This window comes from Salvelinus fontinalis, chromosome 6 (genome assembly GCF_029448725.1).
Source record: "Salvelinus fontinalis isolate EN_2023a chromosome 6, ASM2944872v1, whole genome shotgun sequence".
Lineage (NCBI taxonomy): Eukaryota > Metazoa > Chordata > Actinopteri > Salmoniformes > Salmonidae > Salvelinus > Salvelinus fontinalis.
Window position 1 is genome coordinate 9,991,850 of NC_074670.1, and position 23,095 is coordinate 10,014,944.

The following is a 23,095-nucleotide window of genomic DNA, read 5'->3' on the forward strand; positions in this document are numbered from 1 at the left end:
GCGCTTTTTTGCTAGTGGAGCCTTCCTGTACTCAGTGGGGGATGCAGAACAGCTGAACAAGGCCACAATTTGCCGCACAATAAGGAGTGTGTGTCTGGCTATCAAAGCATTAGCAGATGTCTTCATCTCCTTCCCTGGCCACAGAAGACTCTGTGACATCAAAGAGGAGTTCTATAGGATTGCAGGTAAGAGGATCTACAAATTACAGGACAACTGTTAACACATAGTAGGATACTCATTACTTTGTGTGACAGGTTTCCCCAATGTCATTGGTGCAGTGGACTGCACACACATAAGGATAAAAGCCCCCTCAGGTGCCCATGAGGCCGATTTTGTGAATAGGAAATCCTTTCACAGCATTAATGTTCAGGTGAACATAACTTTTTGATATTGTCCATTGACGAACACTCTGCATTGCCAGTGATGTGCATTGATTGGTGTAATATTCCTCATCTTATGATTTCAGATGGTCTGCAATGCTGACTGTGTGATCAGCAATGTTGTGGCAAAATGGCCTGGCTCAGTCCATGACTCCAGAATCTTTCGGGCCTCTGAAATCTATCAGTGCCTATCACAAGGTAAGCCACACAACCCCTATTTATAACCATCATGGCTGTGTCAAGAATATCACTGTGTTTATGAGGTAGTAATGATGAGATTTTGTGTTGACAGGTGAATTCTCTGGTGTGTTGCTGGGAGACAGGGGGTATGGCTGCCAGCCTTTTCTCCTGACACCTTTCACAGACCCCCAGGAAGCACAGCAGGCCTACAACCATGCCCATGCCAGGACCAGGGCCAGAGTTGAAATGACCTTTGGCCTCCTGAAGGCACGCTTTCACTGCCTTCACAAATTAAGGGTCAGCCCTGTTAGGGCATGTGATATTACTGTGGCTTGTGCTGTCCTCCACAATGTGGCCTGCCTGAGGAAGGAGAGGGCCCCCAGAGTGCCACCAGCCATGGACTGGGACAATCCGGCAATCTTCCCTGATGACGACAGTGGTCGGCTGCTGAGGGACCAATATGTGTTGAATTATTTTAGTTAGTATGTGTGCTTTCAATTTTGGTTAAATATGTCCTGCGGTGGCAGAGGAATTTGGTTTTTTTTGGGTTCGTTTTTTGACGAATTTGGCCTCTTATGATGTTTGTGCGGTATACTGTGTGTAATACAAGGCTGCAGGGAGGCTACTGCATCCATTCATTTGTCTGTTCAGTTGATGTGTATGGATTTGTCCTGCATTTATTTTAGTGTGCAGACATGCAGGGTGTGTTATATACAGACCTTTGAATGTGTATGTATCATTTTGTATAATATGCTTGGATTCTGTGCTTTCCATCTTGTAGAGTCACTGTGACTTCAGTTTCGAAAGGAGCTGATGGTTTACCTGCTTTGTTTTGTCCTTATTCAATAAAGGAACATAATGTTACACATTGTGTTTTTATATTCATATGGAATGTGTATTTGTTTATATGACTACTAGGGCCACACTGAAGAAAAAGGATAAAGTCATAAATTTATGAGGCTGGTTCTTTCTGCAGAAAAGCTACATATTGTTTTTACAGTTTTGATACTTATGACAATGTGATACTTAATATTCTGGCACATCAGCATGTCTTTGTTTATGAAACCATACTGAAGTACAATTTCACGAAATGCCCCACATCTGTCATTTTAACAACTGTCCTCCTTTAAAACAACTGGTTACAATATTATGACTTGTGTTTTTTTCCCCTCTGTGGCCCTAATATTCTATCATTTTATATATAGCCTTATAGTCTATGGGAAACTGTAAATTATCTAATGATAGCAACATCATCTAAAAATCATTTTTTATCCAAAATCATTGAAATTAATGATCACAAACGTTTAAATAACAGTGGGTCTAGTTATATGTGATAACAATGTATAGTGAGCAGTGAAATAACTATTGGTTTCCATTTGTGGTGACTGCTGACTGACAATAGGGATGAGATTAAATAGATCCTGGAATTTAGCCTGGTCTGGAGCAGGCTAGCTCCACAGAATAAATCTCCATGGTAATTTATACCATAACATATCCTCCTGCCCCCTATCCATCTTTAGTGCAACCGGATTACGGATCAATTGAGCCAGGATCACCAAGATATCCTGGCTTAATCCCTTATCCTAGTTTTGTGCAACAGGCCCCTGGTGACTCCAGTCTCCAGTCAGAGAAATGGTGATACTGAGACAAGGAAGATGAAGAAGAAGCAGAAGCAGAAGAAGGACAGGAAGAGGCCTCAACCACAGGCAACAGGGGAGCAGCAAAACCCAGTCAGAGGCAGAGAGGAAGGGGGAGGATGTCTTGTGTGGCTGTAGTCAACAGAGGCATGGACTTGGTAATTAAGCGGTATAAAACCCAATTTAAAAGATAGGGAAAGGAGCAGGGATTCTGGGGAAGACATATCAAGAGCTGATTGATGTATTAGAAGTTAGAATACTTTTTGGGGTAAGGTTTAAACAGAACTTGATTTTTATTGTTAGAAGCTTTTGCATTATAATTGCAATAAAACAAAATCTGTATTTATTGCACCCCTGTCTCCTACGTAATATTTATTTTATGAAACTAAACTACAGTCTGAATCACAGACATTTGATACGTCAGAAGAGATGGTGGCATCTGCAGTTGTCTTTCTTACCATGGGAATACTCTCAGGTGAGACCTTATCTGCTGCTCATAATAAAATACAGCCGCACATAGGATAACCCTAAAAGCACCAACATGAGGTCATCATTTCGTCATCATTTCTAAACCCTTTTTGGATCCTTCTGAAATTTTAGGACCATTTTTTCTGTGTTAATGTAATATATTCTTCTCTACTCCCATGACAGTAGGAATTGTTCTTCAATCAATAGCAGGTTCTTGTCAATAGTCATAGACATGGTTGCAATTGTGTTAATATCTATCTCCAAGGCCAATTGCTGTCACACCTTGTCCATAGACCACTTACATGGCAAAGAAACCAAATTTAATTTTGTAATTTGGGTAAACTATCCCTTTAATGTGGTGACACATATTCCCATTAGTCCATCTTAATGTTTGCTTGCATAAAATATAGTTATTCTACTAGGCACAGTGGCTTCTACAGTGACTTCCAAAATTGTCTTGGTAAAATAATGATTCTGTAAGAACTATAAAAAAAAATGCATTTGGAAACTTTCCACTAATATCTTTTGTCTGCTGAATTTTGTGTTTATTTTGAAAACGTTATAATCAAGCATTGTTTTTGTTTCCTCAGGATATTGTGCTGGTCAAGATGTGTTTCCACCTGGACCTGTGAATGGAACATTGGGAGGAAATGTGATTTTCAAAACCACCATCAATCCAACCACACTTTTTGCAATCAGCTGGACTTTTCGTGAACCCCCTGTCTCCGTTGTTGACTTTGTCAGTTCTTTAGGTCCTGTGATCGGAGAGGGATATGTTGGTAGGATCAGTCTGGACAATAGCACTGGATCTCTGGAGCTCAGGAAACTGACCCTGATTGACAATGGGCCATACAGAGTGGCCCTAAGAACGGCTGCTGTTTCTCAGGTGGGATCTACTTCACTGATTGTCTATGGTGAGTTCCAAATGTTGCAGGGTAAGGTATGTACATAAAGTTACATTCACAAATGTTACGTTCACGAAGAGTGATACTGGGAGAACAATTGTCACAATGCTTGGATAACGGCACCGTCAGTGTTTTCTTTGATCAAGTGTCAAACTAATTAAGACGATCTAAGCAAGGCTTAGAACTTGTTCTCAACTGGCCTACCTGGTTAAATAAAGGTGAAATAAAATAAATAAAATAAAAGGCTGGCTGAGGTCCCTAAGGTTTAGACAGCGTATGAAAACAACCGCTCTCTCATTTAGGTCAACTACCAGTTCAGGGTCAACACCTGCCGTTTTGAAATGGTTTTGAGCATTGTTGGCTGAACACAATGCTTTATAATTTGACCATTTACATTTTTTAAATGGTATGTTCTCGGTTTTCCCCTTTTATGAGAGGATTGTTCTTAGGTTGTACCTGGGTTATCTACTTTTGAACATAGGCTTCTACTTTGAGAACATTTTTATTTACTTGAATTGCAGTTATTTTTTTCAAATGTCCAGGTGTTTCCGGCAATGAAACACAATGTGACATGCAAAGTACCATAACATAATGTTGCAATTTACAAAACTGAACTCTTTTGCAATAGTGAGGTGCAATTAGAGGACGTCTTTCAGTAGCTGCCTTGTCACCACTGGTCAGGTTTGGCTTCAAATTAGTGGATTTGTCTATTTCAGCCACACCCATTGCTGACAGGTGTATAAAATCGAGCACACAGCCATGCAATCTCCATAGACAAACATTGGCTGTAGAATGGCCTTACTGAAGATCTCAGTGACTTTCACCGTGGCACCGTCATAGGATGCCACATTTCCAACAAGTCAGTTCATGCTAGAGTTCTGTCATGCCCCCCCCCCATCTCCATACCTCTCGATCTCTTACCCTCTGGTGAGTGTGAGAGATCTCTATGTAGGATTGTGGTCCACGATAACCTGGCCCGAGCAGGCCAGTCATGACAGTTCAACATCTAGTGAAAACCCTTCCCAGAAGAGTGGGCTGTTATGGCCGCAATGGGGAACCAACTCCATATTAATGCCCATGATTTTGGAATCAGATGTTCGACGAGCAGCTGTCCACATACTTTTGGTCATGTAGTGTATGAACACAGAAATAATGGACATTTTGAACTCTTATGGTAGTGATATGACAAAATTACACATGGTTTTGAAAATGTTCTGGTCTTGACTTGGCCTCAAACCTTTTGTCCCCCTCCCAGTCTCAGTTTTGACTCGGTTTCGCATTTTATCGATGGCAATTTGAATTAGAGGTTGACCGATTAATCGGAATGGCCGATTAATTAGGGCCGATTTCAAGTTTTCATAACAATCGGAAATCGGTATTTTTGGGCGCCGATTTGCCGATGTATTTTTTTTATTTAAAAAATGTATACCTTTATTTAACTAGGCAAGTCAGTTAAGAACACATTCTTATTTTCAATGACGGCCTAGGAACGGTGGGTTAACTGCCTTGTTCAGGGGCAGAACGACAGATTTTCACCTTGTCAGCTCGGGGGATCCAATCTTGCAACCTTACAGTTAACTAGTCCAACGCAATAACGACCTGCCTCTCTCTCGTTGCACTCCACAAGGAGACTGCCTGTTATGCGAATGCAGTAAGCCAAGGTAAGTTGCTAGCTAGCATTAAACTTATCTTAAAAAAAACAATCAATCATAACCATTAGTTAACTACACATGGTTGATGATATTACTGGATATTATCTAGCGTGTCCTGCGTTGCATATAATCTGACTGCCTTCTAGTAGTTGTTCCCCTTGCTCTGCATGGGTAACGCTGCTTCGATGGTGGCTGTTGTCGTTGTGTTTCTGGTTCGAGCCCAGGGAGGAGCGAGGAGAGGGACGGAAGCTATACTGTTACACTTGCAATACTAAAGTGCCTATAAGAACATCCAATAGACAAAGGTTAATGAAATACAAATGGTATAGAAGGAAATAGTCCTATAATTCCTATAATAACTACAACCTAAAACTTCTTACCTGGGAATATTGAAGACTCATGTTAAAAGGAACCACCAGCTTTCATATGTTCTCATGTTCTGAGCAAGGAACTGAAACGTTAGCTTTCTTACATGGCACATATTGCACTTTTACTTTCTTCTCCAACACTGTTTTTGCATTATTTAAACCAATTTGAACATGTTTCATTATTTACTTGAGGCTAAATAGATTTTATTGATGTATTATATTAAGTTAAAATAAGTGTTCATTCAGTATTATTATAATTGTCATTATTACAAATAAAGAAAGAAAAAAATCATAATCGGTCGACCTCTAATTTGAATGCACAAAAATACCGTGACGAGATCCTGAGGCCTATTTGTTTTTCTTAAGGTATCTGTGACCAACCGATGCATATCTGTATTCCCAGTCATGTAAAATCCATAGATTAGGGCCTAACAAATGTATTTCAATTGACTGATTTCCTCGTATGAACTGTAACTCAGTCAAATATTTGAAATAAATATTCCAATTATTATTACTTTCTAAAATATGTGAGAATGTGGAAATTGCCTGACTAAATAGATTGGATCAGGGATGCAAACTAGTAACCTTTCGGGTAAAATTCGCCATTTTGAATCCAAAATAGGTAACCTACATGATTTGTGTAGATCTGATGAGAAACGTTTGGGCTTTGGATCACTACTTGCTGTAAGAGAACGAGTGATGCACGTTTGGAGCAATACTTGCTGTATCCAAGGCCCAGCCAATCATTCACATAACCGAATGCAGCACGCAACTGAAGAGAGAAGAGACAACCAGTTTGCTAGTTACAGCATCAGCGTGTGCTCTGGAAAGGCAGTTTGCCAGTTTAGTAGCACGTCCCTTGAACGATAACGAAGAGGTAGGTGAGATGCATGACGACGGAGGCGGGGGGTGAGAAGGTGATGAATCGTACTTCATGAGCTGTTACCGAAAATCAACTGCCATTTAAAGTTTGAGGTGAGGGAGCAAGTGTGGTGGAACAAGAATTGTTAGCGTTAAGTATCTTACTAGCTGGATCGAGTTCTGTTAGCTAGTTAACTAATTATCCCAGAGAAGTTAACTAGCTAAAAGAGTATACCCCATGGTGGCGGTGGGGTTATGGTAGTTAGCTAGCTAGTTAACTAGCTATCTATGAACTAATGTTTTCCCTCTACAGTATATGGTTAATTTTCAGAATGAGAGAATTAGGTGAAAATGAGGCATTGCTTGTTAACTTCTTATGGCTGCAGAGCAGTATTGAGTAGCTTGGATTAAAGGTGCACAGAGGTGCACAGAGTAAACGGCCTGCTCTTCAGTCATAGTTGCTAATATATGCATATTATTATTAGTATTGGATAGAAAACACTCTGAAGTTTCTAAAACTGTTTGAATTATGTCTGTGAGTATAACAGAACTCATATGGCAGGCAAAACACCTGAGAAAAAATCCAAACAGGAAGTGGAAATTCTGAGGCTGGTAGATTTTCAACCAAGCTCCCATTGAAATTACAGCGAGATATGGATGAGTTTTCACTTCCTACGGCTTCCACTAGATGTCAACAGTCTGTAGAACTTTGTCTGATGACTCTACTGTGAAGGGGGGCCGAAGGAGACAGGAATGAGTCACCACTGCCATGAGGTGACCATTCTTTCACCATGCGCGTTCACATAAGAGGGAGCTCCGTTCCATCGCTCATCTGAAGTCAATGTAATTCTCCGATTGGAACGTTATTCAAGATTTATGTTAAAAACTTTCTAAAGATTGATTCAATACATCGTTTGACATGTTTCTACGGACTGTTACGGAACTTTTGGACATTTCGTCAGGTTTTAGTGAACACGCTTTCCTGACGTTGGATTTGTATACCAAACACGTGACAAAAATAGCTATTTGGACAAAAATGATGGACATTACCGAAAAAAAACGAACATTTCTTGTGGAAGTGGGAGTCCTGGGAGTGCATTCCGACGAAGATCCGCAAAGGTAAGTGAAGATTTATAAAGCTTTTTATGAGTTTTGTTGACTGCACAATTTGGGCGGGTAACTGTATGGCTTGATTTTGTGGCTGAACGCTGTTTTCAGATTATTGAATATTGTGTTTTGCCGTAAAGCTTTTTGAAATCTGACAGGGCGGTTGCATTAAGAACAAGTGTATCTTTAATTCTATGTAGAACATGTATCTTTCATCAAAGTTTATGATGAGTATTTCTGTTATTTGACGTGGCTCTCTGCAATTTCTCCGGATATTTTGGAGGCATTTCTGAACATGGCGCCAATGTAAACAGAGGTTTTTGGATATAAATATGAACTTAATCGAACAAGACATATATGTATTGTGTAATATGAAGTCCTATGAGTGTCATCTGATGATCATCAAAGGTTAGTGATTAATTTTATCTTTATTTGTGCTATTTGTGGCTCCTCTCTTTGGCTGGAAAAATGGCTGAATTTTTCTTTGAGTTGGTGGTGACCTAACATAATTGTTTGTGGTGCTTTCGCTGAAAAGCCTATTTGAAATCTGACACTTTGGTGGGATTAACAACAAGATTACCTTTAAAATGGTTTAAGACACATGTATGTTTGAGGAATTTTAATTATGAGATTTCTGTTGTTTGAATTTGGCGCCCTGCACTTTCACTGGCTGTTGTCATATCGATCCCGTTACCGGGATTGCAGCCATAAGAAGTTTTAAACAAGTGGATTCATGGATGAGGTGTAGCTGGAGCTGAGCTTAAGGTGGATGCCACTAATGTTATAGGTGAAAGGAACACCACACACTTTCCCTCTTTCTCACTTTTTCCATACGGTTGATAAAAAGGGGTATGCCAGGTGTAGTCTCTGCCTGACAGAGATCAATTATGTCAACAAGGGTCACGTGCTCTGCTGCTGGCACATTGTAGAACAGATTACCACAGCAGAAAGTGTACAATGTAATAACGTCCAATGTAGCCCAAAGCTATTGCTTTTGTTGTTGAACTTGACATACAGTTGTGTGAGTAAGGGGTGATTCTTTTAGTTTACTCAGTAAATGTTTTTTTTTGTACACACGCAGCCTTGTGCACTTGATCGATGTAAATATGGCGCCGAAGAGGATGGCTGATGTTTTACATGCTCCTAACCAACTGTGCTATTTGTTAGTTTTTTTTGCGTTGGTTAATTTATTTTTTAAATTATTTTGTATAGTTGAAGTCGGAAGTTTACATACACTTAGGTTGGAGTCATTAAAACTCATTTTTCATCCACTCCACAAATTTCTTGTCGGTTAGGATATCTACTTTGTGCATGACAAAGGTAATTCTTCCAACAATTGTTTACAGACAGATTATTTCACTTATAATTCACTGTATCACAATTCCAGTGGGTCGGAGGATTACATACACGAAGTTGACTGTGCCTTTAAACAGCTTAGAAAATTTGAGAAAATTATGTCATGTCTTTAGAAGCTTCTAATAGGCTAATTGACATAATTTGAGTCAATTTGAGGTGTACCCGTGGATCTATTTCAAGGCCTACCTTCAAACTCAGTGCCTCTTTGCTTGACATCATGGGAAAATCAAAAGAAATCAGCCAAGACCTCAGAAAAAAAATTGTAGACCTCATCAAGTCTGTTTCATCCTTGGGAGCAATTTCCAAATGCCTGAAGGTACCGTGTTCATCTGTACAAACAATAGTACGCAAGTATAAACACCATGGGACCATGCAGCCGTCATACCGCTCAGGAAGGAGACGCGTTCTGTCTCCTAGAGATGAACGTACTATGGTGTGAAGTGCAAATCAATCCCAGAACAGCAGCAAAGGACATTGTGAAGATGCTGGAGGAAACAGGTACAAAATTATCTATATCTACAGTAAAACGAGTCCTATATCGACTCAACCTGAAAGGCCGCAAGGAAGAAGCAACTGCTCCAAAACCTCCATAAAAAAGCCAGACTACGGTTTGCAACTGCACATGGGGACAAAGATCGTAATTTTTGGAGAAATGTCCTCCATCGTTATGTTTGGAGGATAAAGGGGAGGCTTGCAAGCCGAAGAACACCATCCCAACCGTGAAGCACGGGGATGGCAGCATCATGTTGTGGGAGTGCTTTGCTGCAGGAGGGACTGGTGCACTTCACAAAATAGATGGCATCATGAGAAGGAAAATTATGTGGATATAATGAAGCAACATCTCAAGACATCAGTCAGGAAGTTAAAGCTTGGTCGCAAATGGGTCTTCCAAATGGACAATGACCCCAAGCATACTTCCAAAGTTGTGGCAAAATGGCATAAGGACAACAGTCAAGGTATTGGAGTGGCCATCACAAAACCCTGACCTCAACCCTCTAGAAAATGTGTGGGCAGAACTGAAAAAGCATGTGTTGAGCAAGGAGGCCTTCAAACCTGACTCAGTTACATCAGCTCTGTCAAGAGGAATGGACCAAAATTCACCCAACTTATTTTGGGAAGCTTGTGGAAGGCTACCCGAAACGTTTGACCCAAGTTAAACAATTTGAAAGGCAATGCTACCAAATACTAATTGAGTGTATGTAAACTTCTGACCTATTGGGAATGTGATGAAATAAATAAAAGCTGAAATAAATCTTTCTCCCTACTATTATTCTGACATTTCATATTCTTAAAATTAACTGGTGATCCTAACTGACCTAAGACAGGGAAGTTTTACTAGGATTAAATGTAAGGAACTGTGAAACTGAGATTGTATTTGGCTAAGGTGTATGTAAACTTCCGACTACAACTGTACATAATGTTGCTACCACCATCTCTTATGACCGAAAATAACTTCTGGACATCAGAACAGCGATTACTCACCTCAAACTGGAAGAAGCTTTTTCCTTTTAATGAGTCCGACGAGAAGGATATACTGCTTTCCCGAGAACAGGCTCAAATCCCTGTCATTTGCGTGAAGAAAAGATGGAGGAAAAGGGGACGCAGGTCGGGCTGAGTTTACTTCTGAGTGAGTAAACTCCCACTGCCATCCGTTCTACTGGCTAACATGTAATCAGTGGAAAATAAAATTGTTGACCTACGATTTAAGATTATCCGACCAGTAGGACATTAAAAACTGTAATATCTTATGTTTCACCGAGTCGTGGCTGAACGACGACGCGGATAATATAGAGCTGGTGGGATTTTCCATGCACCGGCAGAACAGAGAAGCTACGTCTGGTAAGACGAGGGGTGGGGGTGTGTCTGTTTGTCAAGAACAGCTGGTGTGTAATGTCTAATATTAAAGAAGTGCCGAGGTATTGCTCGCCTGAGTTGGAGTACCTTTATGATAAGCTGTCGACCACACTTTCTAACGAGTTCTCATCTGTATTATTCGTAGCCGTCTATTTACCACCACATGCTGGCACTAAGATCGCTCTCAACCAACTCTAAGGCCATAAGCAAACAAGAAAATGCTCATCCAGAAGTTGTGCTCCTCATGGCCGTGGACTTTAATGCAGGCAAACTTAAATCAGTTGTACCAAATTTTTACCAGCATGTCACAAGTGCAACCAGAGAAAAAAATAATTCTAGACCCCCTTTACTCCACATACAGGGATGCACACCAAACTCTCCACCGGCCTCCTTTTGGCAAATCTGACCATAATTCTATCCTCCTGATTCCTGCTTACAAGCAAAAACTGAGGCAGAAAGTACCAGTGACTTGCTCAATACGGAAGTGGTCAGATGACGCAGATGCTACATTATTTTACACACAGTCACATAGATCATATTCTTTGTTTAATTAGTTCATCTGCATTTCAAGGATGGATTTAGACTCAGTCACTTGAAATTAGCATTTTAAAGCTGATATTTATTTTTCTGTATTTTATTATTATCCCCCCCTAGCAGGGAGTTTTTTGCATGTTTCAGTGCAACAAAAAAAGTGACACCTTTTTGGACCCTCACCAGTTTGCATCCCTGTTGGATGCATGCATGGAGATTTTTATGTAGCCTGTGTGGCTGACACAGGCACACATAATAAATCCATTAATAGCGGTAGCATTCATTTCACCATCGCTGTTTTTATGAGAAAGTGACCAAAAATCAGGTTCTTTTTTGTTTTATTTTTATGAAGGATTTGTATGGAAAGCCAAGTTGAAGCCAACATTAGACATCCTCATAATAACTGCACACGGTTTTACCGCAACAGAGTAGGGAACACCCTTCAATGAAAACAGTGGGAAAAACAGAAGTGGCCACATCTCTCTCAAAAACGGACCAAAAATGAAATCACAGATAATTATAAGGGAGCAGGAGAATTTATAAATTGGCTTCAATAATTAAAATGTTTGTTTTGTTGTGGAAATGTAGTACTAAGAGAGACTTTCTCATTTCTTCCAGCAATCATCTTTATTTAATATTGATTTTATTATTGCAATAATGAAACCATCGATCCCACACTGTGAAGTGTGTGAGAGAGACAGACAGACAGACACTCGTACTAACTATAGTGCATAACAATCTTGTAATCCTGCTGCCACACTTTTCAATCACCAAATTAAGAATGTCAGACTTTCAAGGTAGGCCTATTCCAGTACTTGAATTTCAAATTAAATTTAAATGATGCTCCTTCAAGATCCTTGTATTGTTTGAAAAACTAGTTCATTGACACACCGGTGTGACAATGGAAGTAACCTAATAAAAGAATCCCCATCATCCGTCAGTTTAGGCTAGAGAAATGGGCTGCGTCTCAATCCGCCACATCTGTGGAGGAAGGTGGCCCAGCTACAGCGGTGTTTGCAGACCATGAGACATCTTGAAAATTGGTCTTCTCACAAAAAACGGCTGTAGCATCCAAAAGGTTTGGCCTACTAATGTGTGAGGGGAGGTTCTCACAAAGACGATGGTGTTCTCCGTTTTGCTCTATGTCCCCCACAAGGGGTCCTAAAATTCCAAATCAGATAGCTAAAAGATCCATGGTATGACCATCTTAAAACAATTACGATGCATTTGGAAAGTATTCAGACCCTTTGACTTTTTCCACAGTTTGTTACATTACAGCCTTATTTTAAAATGGATGAAATTGATGAGAAAACAATCTACACACAATACTTCATAATGACGAAGCAAAAACAGTTTGTGCAAATGTATTAAAAATAATAACTGAAATCACATTTAAGTAAGTGTTCTTTACGCAGTACTTTGAAGCACCTTTTGGCAGCGGTTTCAGCCTCAAATCGTCTTGGGTATGACGCTACAAGCTTCGCACACCTGTATTTGGAGAGTTTCTCCCATTCTTCTCTGCAGATACTCTCAAGCTCTGTCGGGTTGGATGGGGAGTATCACTGCTCAGCTATTTTCCAGAGATGTTGGCCACTCAAACATTGAGACTTGTCCCGAAGCCATTCCTGCATTGTCTTGGCTGTGTGCTTAGGGTCGTTGTCTTTGCTTCATTAATCTTTTCCTCGATCCTGACAAGTCTCCCAGTTCCTGCCGCTGAAAAACATCACCACAGCAAGATGCTACCACCACCATGCTTCACAGTAGGGATGGTACCAGGTTTCCTACAGACTTGATGCTTGGCATTCAGGCCAAAGAGTTCAATCTTGGTTTCATCAGACCAGAGAATCTTGTTTCTCGTGGTCTGAGAGTCTTTAGGTGCCTTTTGTCAAACTCCAAGCGGACTGTCATGTGCCTTTTACTGAGGAGTGGCTTCCGTCTGGCCACTTTACCATAAAGGCCTGATTTGGTAGTGTGCTGTAAAGATGCTTCTCCTTTTGGAAGGTTCTCCCATCTCCACAGAGGAACTCTGGAGCTCTGTCAGAGTGACCATCGGGTTCTTGGTCAACTCCCTGACCATGGCCCTTCTCCCCCGATTGCTCAGTTTGGCTGTGTGGCCAGAATGATTGAGGCCACTGTGTTCTTGGGGACCTTCAACGCTGCATATATGTTTTTGGTACCCATTCCCAGATCTGTACATCAACACAATCCTGTCTCGGAGCTCAACGGACAATTCCTTCGACCTTGTAGCTTGGAAATGCACTGTCAACTGTGGGACCTTTTTATATAGACAGATGTGTGCCTTTATAAGGCATGTCCAATTAATTTAATTTACCACAGGTTGTAGAAACATCTCAAGGATGATCAATGGAAATGATGCACCTGAGCAGAACTGAGTCCCATGCATATATATATATATATATACAAACACACACACACGATAACATACGCACTATACACACACATGGATTTAGTACTAGTGGTGGAGTAGGGGCCTGAGGGCACACAGTGTGTTGTGAAATCTGTGCATGTAATGTTTTAAAAAATGTATAAACTGCCTTAATCTTGTTGGACCCCATGAAGAGTAGCTGCTGCCTTGGCAGCAGAAATGCAAATTGTTTAAAAACCTCTTCACTTTGTTGTTTAAGGGGTATTGTGTGTAGATTGAGGAACATGTTTTATTTAATCCATTTTAGAATAAGTCTGTAATGTATCAATGTGGAAAAAGTTGTTGTGACAAGATAGGGGTGGTATACAGAAGATAGCCCTATTTGGTAAAAGACCAAGTCCATATTATGGCAAGAACACCTCAAATAAAGAGAAACAACAGTCCATCACTTTAAGACCTGAAGGTCAGTCAATCTGGAAAATGTCAAGAACTTTGAAAGTTTCTTAAAGTGCAGTTGCAAAAACCATCAAGCGCTATGATGAAACTGGCTTTCATGAGATCCGCCACAGGAATGGAAGACCCAGAGTTACCTCTGCTGCAGAGAATAAGTTCATTAGATTTACCCGCCTTAGAAATTGCAGCCCAAATAAATGCTACAGAGTTCAAGTAACGGACACATATCAACATCAACTGGTCAGAGGAGACTGTGTGAATCAGGCCTTCATGGTCGAATTGCTACAAAGACACTACTACTAAAGGACACCAATAAGGAGAGACTTGTTTGGGCCAAGAAACACAAGCAATAGACATTCGAAATCTGTCCTTTGGTCTGATGAGTCCAAATTTGCGATTTTTGGTTCCAACCGCTGTGTCTTTGTGAGACGCTGAGTAGCTGAACAGATGATCTCCGCATGTGTGGTTCCCACCGTGTAGCATGGAGGAGGTGTGGGGGTGCATTGCTGGTGACACTGTCAGTGATTTATTTAGAATTCAAGGCACACTTAACCAGCATGGCTACCACAGCATTCTGCAGCGATCCCATCTGGTTTGTACTATGTCCCACTATCATTTGTTTTTCAAGGGGACAATGACCCAAAACACACCTCCAGGCTGTGTAAGGGCAATTTGACCAAAAAGGAGCGTGATGGAGTTCTGCATCAGATGACCTTGCCTCCACAATCTTTTTATTTTATTATTTTTAAAATAACCTTTTATTTAACTAGGCAAGTCAGTTAAGAACAAATTCTTATTTACAAAGCCTGGACACATCTGCAGTCCTCATGCCTCCTTGCAGCATGTATAATGCACATTCATGCAGATGAGCAGGGACCCTGGGCATCTTTCTTTTGGTGTTTTTCAGAGTCCGTAGAAAGGCCTCTTTAGTGTCCTGAGTTTTCATAACTGTGACCTTAATTGCCTACAGTGTGTTAACGACCGTTCCACAGGTGCATGTTCATTAATTGTTTATGGTCCATTGAACAAGCATGGGAAACAGTGTTTAAACCCTTTACAATGACGATCTGTGAAGTTATTTGGATTTTTACGAACTATCTTTCAGGGTCGTGAAAGGGTCCTGAAAAAGGGATGTTTCTTTTTTTGCTGAGTTTATATGATATAACTTCAACTTACTGCCATAAATGAAAGGACAGAGAATTCATGTTTTTTCACACGATTTGACATCTGTCAAGACACCAGCCATGATAAAGGTTTTAAATCAACCCATGAATTTAATTTAATATACAGTAGCTATGATCCTACCTTATATCTTAATGTAATGACAAACAAATTAGTGATTATTATCAATGATGTATCAACAGCTGTAACAAGTTGTCCAGTGTAGGAAATCCGCACTGGTACCCTAGTTCATATAGAAAGACGCCTAATTCAAAACAACGCTGTACTTTAACTCAAGAAGATCGAAATTCTTATATTCCCATGAAACTAATCAAGGTCAAATGGTTGGCATGCAGATGCTGCATGGACGTTTCACCGGTAAAACTTGAAGAATTATCATTCACAATTGACAGTGAGAAATGTGAAGGGAGGGTGACCACAAACATTTCTGTGTAACGTAGAGGAAAAGAAACCTGCACAGAGCGTGATGTGGATCTTTATCTCTGGGGAAGAGGTGGGCCGAAAAGTCTGGCCATTTTAGAAAGCACAGTAAAATAATGAAAGCTCACTCCACCAAGGTACTCTTTTCACCACAACCACGTTTACCTCTGCCCCCTTTTGGTTTGGTGTTGAATTTTGGGTGACTCACCAGCAATGTGTGTTTGGGGGTGCTTGGCATTTCCTTATTCAAACAAATGACTGGCAACATCCTAGCCACATTTTATATGACAGCCAACAGTATTGTGAGGGTAGCAGTGCTGCTTTCAGGTTACTGTTACAATGTCACAATCATGGCTTTAGAAATTTAGACACCTTGGAACACCTTGCTTTAGACACAGGCATTTGTACTGGCACAAACACATTGACAGATGTCATCTACTCTCTCACCCACAGAGACCATTTCAAACGTGACCCTGAGGGCCAACGTCATTGATCTAATGGAACTGAATGACACTGCCATTTTCTCCTGCTCTGTGTCCTCTGGCTCCTCCCCCTTCTCTTACCGCTGGCTGAATGGCAGCTCTGAGGTCACAGCCAGATATGGAATTCAGCTTGGTGATGGAGGCCGTACTCTCACCATAGCCAATGTGACCCGGTATGACCAGGGGCCATACAGGTGTATTGTGTCCAACCCCGTCAGCAGTAAACCCAGCCAGAATCTAACCCTCATCATCAGCTGTGAGTCGCTAACCTGCATGTCTAATATATCTGTATGCAGAGAAATTAATTTATGTAAACGTTGTAAAAATGTAAATGTAAATGTTTACCTTTCACCATGGACTTCGCATACAGTGCTGTAGTTATATCTTGATTTTGCTTCCTGCAGTACATGTCTGCTTAACTGTAACTGCTTAAGAATAACTACACATATTGCTAATTACATCAGATTCATAGGTTACAACGTTAATGCCTGTTCTGCATATCACTAACACCTGCTTATGAAAGCAGTCCTGTGGCATGTCTTAATGTTTTATCACTTCTTCCATTTGGCTCTAAGCTGTTGCTTATATTTCTATTGAATCCAGCCTGCCTACTGTATGTGTTGGGTGGCTAATTGCTGGTGATGGAACATTTTGAAGCTAGGGATAACATGACACTAAGGATAAGGAAACTGAATGATTTCCCTGACCTATTCCTGACTACTTCTCTGATGAGGACACCAATCCTGAGCATAAAGACCCAGATATAGAGCTCATGTTCAACACTGTGTGTAAGAAGTGACCAAAGAGGGGACTCTGTCACTGGTGTAGGAAGGGCTCTAGGGGAGACAGACATTTTCATCATGCTGACCCCTATCACGGTGCTCTTTGTCAGTGTGATGATTGTCCTATTTGCTGTAATGAAGCTTGTGTGTGATTTTATTTTTATGTTCCATTTTCTGATCCAGATTGAATGCGTTTTGAAAAGGAAGGTTGTTTACCATGGATGAAATGTCAGGCACCAGAAGGATGTACACTGCTCCAAAAAATAAAGGGAACACTTAAACAACACAATATAACTCCAAGTCAATCACACTTCTGTGAAATCAAACTGTCCACTTAGGAAGCAACACTGATTGACAATACATTTCACATGCTGTTTTGCAAATGGAATAGACAACAGGTGGAAATTATAGGCAATTAGCAAGACACCCCCAATAAAGGAGTGATTCTGCAGTTGGTGACTACAGACCACTTCTCAGTTCCTATGCTTCCTGGCTGATGTTTTGGTCACTTTTGAATGCTGGCGGTGCTCTCACTCTAGTGGTAGCATGAGACGGAGTCTACAACCCACACAAGTGGCTCAGGTAGTGCAGCTCATCCAGGATGGCACATCAATGCGAGCTGTGGCAAGAAGGTTTGCTGTGTCTGTCAGCGTAGTGTCCAGAGCATGGAGGCGCTACCAGGAGACAGGCCAGTACATCAGGAGACGTGGAGGAGGCCGTAGGAGGGCAACAACCCAGCAGCAGGACTGCTACCTCCGCCTTTGTGCAAGGAGGAGCACTGCCAGAGCCCTGCAAAATGACCTCCAGCAGGCCACAAATGTGCATGTGTCTGCTCAAACGGTCAGAAACAGACTCCATGAGTGTGGTATGAGGGCCCGACGTCCACAGGTGGGGGTTGTGCTTACAGCCCAACACCGTGCAGGACATTTGGCATTTGCCAGAGAACACCAAGATTGGCAAATTCGCCACCGGCGCCCTGTGCTCTTCACAGATGAAAGCAGGTTCACACTGAGCACATGTGACAGACGTGACAGAGTCTGGAGACGCCGTTGAGAACGTTCTGCTGCCTGCAACATCCTCCAGCATGACCGGTTTGGCGGTGGGTCAGTAATGGTGTGGGGTGGCATTTCTTTGGGGGCCGCACAGCCCTCCATGTGCTCGCCAGAGGTAGCCTGACTGCCATTAGGTACCGAGATGAGATACTCAGACCCCCTGTGAGACCATATGCTGGTGCAGTTGGCCCTGGGTTCCTCCTAATGCAAGACAATGCTAGACCTCATGTGGCTGGAGTGTGTCAGCAGTTCCTGCAAGAGGAAGGCATTGATGCTATGGACTGGCCCGCCCATTCCCCAGACCTGAATCCAATTGAGCACATCTGGGACATCATGTCTCGCGCCATCCACCAACGCCACGTTGCACCACAGACTGTCCAGGAGTTGGCGGATGCTTTAGTCCAGGTCTGGGAGGAGATCCCTCAGGAGACCATCCGCCACCTCATCAGGAGCATGCCCAGGCGTTGTAGGGAGGTCATACAGGCACGTGGAGGCCACACACACTACTGAGCCTCATTTTGACTTGTTCTAAGGACATTACATCAAAGTTGGATCAGCCTGTAGTGTGGTTTTCCACTTTCATTTTGAGTGTGACTCCAAATCCAGACCTCCATGGGTTGATAAATTTGATTTCCATTGATAATTTTTGTGTGATTTTGTTGTCAGCACATTCAACTATGTAAAGAAAAAAGTATTTAATAAGAATATTTCATTCATTCAGATCTAGGATGTGTTATTTTAGTGTTCCCTTTATTTTTTTGAGCAGTGTATTATTCCAGCAATTCAAACTTGTTTTGAAATAATTCCTTTAGTTGTCTTTGTGTAATTGTTACCCATTTGTACTGTATTGTGCTGTTACGTCCGTCGTTGAATGAATGAGACCAAATCGCAGAAAGTGTTCATGATAATTTAATATTGAACCACCGACAAAACAACAAAATAAAAACAAACGTAAAGTTCTGCAGGACTATACAGCTAGGGTGGAAAACAGGGTGACTAACTAAATATGATTCCCAATCAGAGACAACGATAGACAGCTGCCTCTGATTGGGAACCATACCCAGCCAACAAAGAAATAGAAAACTAGAATGCCCACCCAAATCACACCCTGACCTAATCAAATAGAGAAATAAAAAGGCTCTCTAAGGTCAGGGTGTGACATGTGCAGTACTTCCTGTTCACTGTGTAGCCTTTCATCTCCTCATGGTTTTGTCTCTGGTCACTGCAGCAGAGGGCTCTTTATCACCAGTTCTGCCTGCTGGTGCCATCATTAGGATTGTGATTAGAGTATTGCTGGTTGTGGGAGGGGCAGTTGGTGTTGCAGTGTTATTCATCAGGAAAAATGGGTGAGTAAAAAAAACTTTTCAGTCAAACAAGTATATTTTCTATCACTGTAGTTTGTAGAAAATGTTGGCTTACTTTCCACATTGATTAAAACTGGTCACAAAGAGAGCCTGGTTGTATTTCACAAGCACTGTAAACTGTCAAAAGCAATTTAATATTATCTTCTTATAACTTTCTAAACAGCAACCTGTCCATGTTTATTTCTTGTTGTATACAGAACCAATGCTGAGCCAATGCATCGAGGAGGTAAGCATACTCTATCATACAGGTTGTTATCGCATCTAATTAATAATGTTTTTTAAATGTTTGTTTACTCCACATTTATGTTTAGTGAATTAGCAGATACTCTTATCCATAGCAACTTACAGTTTCCACAAAATTATGATACGGATTCAGACAAATGACATGATATAGTACAACACCACTATGACATTGCTTAATAATGTAACAATGCTTATGCAGACAAGATATCAGGATCTATACAACCCCTCTATTTGTGTATCTCTTACAGGTTCTCAACAACCTGTATATGAGAACCCTTCATCTGTATGTGAAAACCCACAACAAAATCAATCTCCACCTCTACCCCTGACAGTGAGTAAGACCTGGTTACCTGGGATGTGCATATCTGTATTATATTACAGTCTTACTGTAATAAATATGACTTTGCTTAATAAGAAATTCAGCATGCAAAGACTGTTTGTCTATCATAGTGTTATCCAGGAAGTTTCCATTTTGACTCAATGACAGCCATTTACATTATTCATTAACATATGATCGTTGTAAAAGTTTGTTCAGGAATTTGAGGTTTCATATTTTGTCATGGCAACTGTTGGTGTGGCTGTTCCTTCTATGTAATGCCTTTCTTAATGTAAGCTTTATCCCAAATTAGGAAATGCAGGACTTCAAGAGTACGTATGATACTAGGATAATGGTAAGTTTGTGTTAGACCACATGGCACCACGTGACTGTAATACTGTAAAAACAACTGATTTATGTGTTATATGTTAAATGGTATTAATGCCGTATTATAGCTGATAAATGGAAGTTAATGTTCCTTTCTTTTCTCCCTCACTTTCAATCTAACAGTGAGAGAAGTCAATGGAAAAGACCTCCATTCAACCACCATTGACAGCATTGCACACTCTTGGCATTCTCTCAACCAGCTTCACCTGGAATGTTTTTCCAACAGTCTTGAAGGAGTTCCCACATATGCTGAGCACTTGTTGGCTGCTTTTCCTTCTCTCTGCGGCCCAACTCATCCCAAACCATCTCAATTGGGTTGAGGCCGGGTGATTGTGGAGTCCAGCTAATTTGATGCAGTACTCCATCACTCTCCTTCTTGGTCAAATAGCCCTTACACAGCCTGGATGTGTGCTGGGTCATTGTCCTTTAGAAAAACAAATTATAGTCCCACTAAGCGGCAGGTAGCCTAGTGGTTGCTCGATCGAATCCCCGCGATCGAATCCCCGAGCTGACAAGGTAAAAATCTGTCGTTCTGTGCCTGAACAAGGCAGTTATCGCACAGGCCTTCATTGTAAATAAGATTTTTTTCTTAACTGACTTGCCTAGTTAAATTTTTAAAAATACAGAGAAAAATAAGCGCAAACCAGATGGGATGTGGTATCGCTGCAAAATGCTGTGGTAGCCATGGTGGTTAAGTGTGCCTTGAATTCTAAATAAATCACTGACAGTATCACCAGCAAAGCCCCATCACACCTCCTCCTCCATGCTTCAAGGTAGGAACCAAAAATGCGGAAATCATCTGTTCACCCACTCTGTGTCTCACAAAGACAAGGCGGTTGGAACCTAAAATCTCACATTTGGACGCATCAGACCAAAGGACAGATTTCCAAAAACCATCAAATGACAGATTTTTACCTTGTTAGCTCGGGGATTCAATCGAGCAACCCTTCGGTTAATAGCCCAACGCACAGTCACAAAAACCATCAAGCGCCATGAAGAAACTGGCTCTCATGAGGAACGCCCCAGGAAAGGAAGACCCAGAGTTACCTCTGCTGCAGAGGATAAGTTCATTAGAGTTAGCAGCCTCAGATTGCAGCCCAAATAAATGCTTCACAGAGTTCAAGTAACAGACACATCTCAACTGTTCAGAGGACTGCGTGAATCAGGCCTTCATGGTTGAATTTCTACAAAGAAATCACTACTAAAGGACACCAATAGGAAGAAGACTTGCTTGGGCCAAGAAACACGAACAATGGACATTAGACGTTTGGTCTGAGTCCAAATTTGAGATTTTTCATTCCAACCTCAGTGTCTTGTGAGACGCAGAGTAGGTGAACGGATGAGCTCCGCATGTGTGGTTCCCACTGTGAAGCATGGAGGAGGAGGTGTGATGGTGTGGGGGTGCTTTGCTGGTGACACTGTCTGTGATATATTTAGAATTCAAGGCACACTTAAACAGCATGGCTACCACAGCATTCTGCAGCGAAACGCCATCCCATCTGGTTTGCGCTTAGTGGGACTATCATTTGAACAGGACAGTGACCCAAAACACACCTCCAAGCTGTATAAGGGCTATTTGACCAAGAAGGAGAGTGACGGTGCTGGCCTCCACAATCACCCGACCTCAACCCAATTGAGATGGTTTGGAATGAGTTGGACAGCAGAGTGAAGGAAAAGCAGCCAACAAGTGCTCAGCATATGTGGGAACTCATTCTAGACTGTTGGAAAAGCATTCCTCATGAAGCTGGTTGAGAGAATGCCAAGAGTGTGCAATGCTGTCATCAAGGCAAAGGGTGGCTACTTTGAAGTAATATAAAATATATATATTTTGATTTGTTTAACACTTTTTTTGCTTACTGCATGATTCCATATGTGTTATTTTATAGTTTTGATGTCTTCACTGTTATTATACAATGTAGAAAATAATACAAATAAAGAAAACCCTTGAATGAGTAGGTGTGTCCAAACTTTTGACTGGTACTGTATGTACATATTGTATGTATATATAAAAAATATATGGGGGATTGGAAATGATGCAGACAATTACTTTGGATTACAATTACAATTACTACAGAAGCTATAATCTATCTGCAATATTATAGCTGATCTCCCCCCTAATAGAAATGTAAATAGGCTGGCCAGCCGGCCAAATATTTAAGTCAGACAGACAGACAGACATACAGTGAGGGAAAAAAGTATTTGATCCCCTGCTGATTTTGTACGTTTGCCCACTAACAAAGAAATTATCAGTCTATAATTTTAATGGTAGGTTTATTTGAACAGTGAGAGACAGAATAACAACAAAAATATCCAGAAAAACGCATGTCAAAAATGTTATAAATTGATTTGCATTTTAATGAGGGAAATAAGTATTTGACCCCCTCTCAATCAGAAAGATTTCTGGCTCCCAGGTGTCTTTCATACAGGTAACGAGCTGAGATTAGGAGCACACTCTTTAAGGGAGTGCTCCTAATCTCAGTTTCTTACCTGTATAAAAGACACCTGTCCACAGAAGCAATCAATCAATCAGATTCCAAACTCTCCACCATGGCCAAGACCAAAGAGCTCTCCAAGGATGTCAGGGACAAGATTGTAGATCTACACAAGGCTGGAATGGGCTACAAGACCATTGCCAAGCAGCTTGGTGAGAAGGTGACAACAGTTGGTGCGATTATTCGCAAATGGAAGAAACACAAAATAACTGTCAATCTCCCTCGGCCTGGGGCTCC

General features: G+C 41.2%; 1 protein-coding gene and 1 long non-coding RNA gene across 2 annotated transcripts; both read left to right on the forward strand.

Annotated features, from left to right (window-relative positions):
* The first annotated feature begins 2,577 nt into the window (after positions 1-2,577).
* LOC129856992 (carcinoembryonic antigen-related cell adhesion molecule 2-like) lies at positions 2,578-16,615 on the forward strand. The gene is made up of 3 exons (XM_055924830.1): positions 2,578-2,672; positions 3,256-3,579; positions 16,194-16,615. The coding sequence occupies exons 1-3, from the start codon at positions 2,627-2,629 to the stop codon at positions 16,598-16,600; spliced, it is 777 nt and encodes a 258-aa protein (XP_055780805.1). The 5' UTR covers positions 2,578-2,626; the 3' UTR covers positions 16,601-16,615.
* A 1,608-nt stretch (positions 16,616-18,223) lies between these two features.
* LOC129856993 (uncharacterized) lies at positions 18,224-22,488 on the forward strand. Its single transcript, XR_008759846.1, has 5 exons — positions 18,224-19,402; positions 19,618-19,646; positions 19,912-19,994; positions 20,293-20,334; positions 20,490-22,488. It is a non-coding gene; the product is annotated as an uncharacterized LOC129856993 (long non-coding RNA).
* Positions 22,489-23,095: the final 607 nt, after the last annotated feature.

Coding starts and splice junctions, on each gene's coding strand:
- LOC129856992 (XM_055924830.1), top strand. CDS start 2,627: ATGGTGGCATCTGCAGTTGTCTTTCTTACCATGGGAATACTCTCAG. Junction 2,673..3,255: donor TACCATGGGAATACTCTCAG/GTGAGACCTTAT, acceptor TTGTTTCCTCAG/GATATTGTGCTGGTCAAGAT. Junction 3,580..16,193: donor TACTTCACTGATTGTCTATG/GTGAGTTCCAAA, acceptor TCTCACCCACAG/AGACCATTTCAAACGTGACC.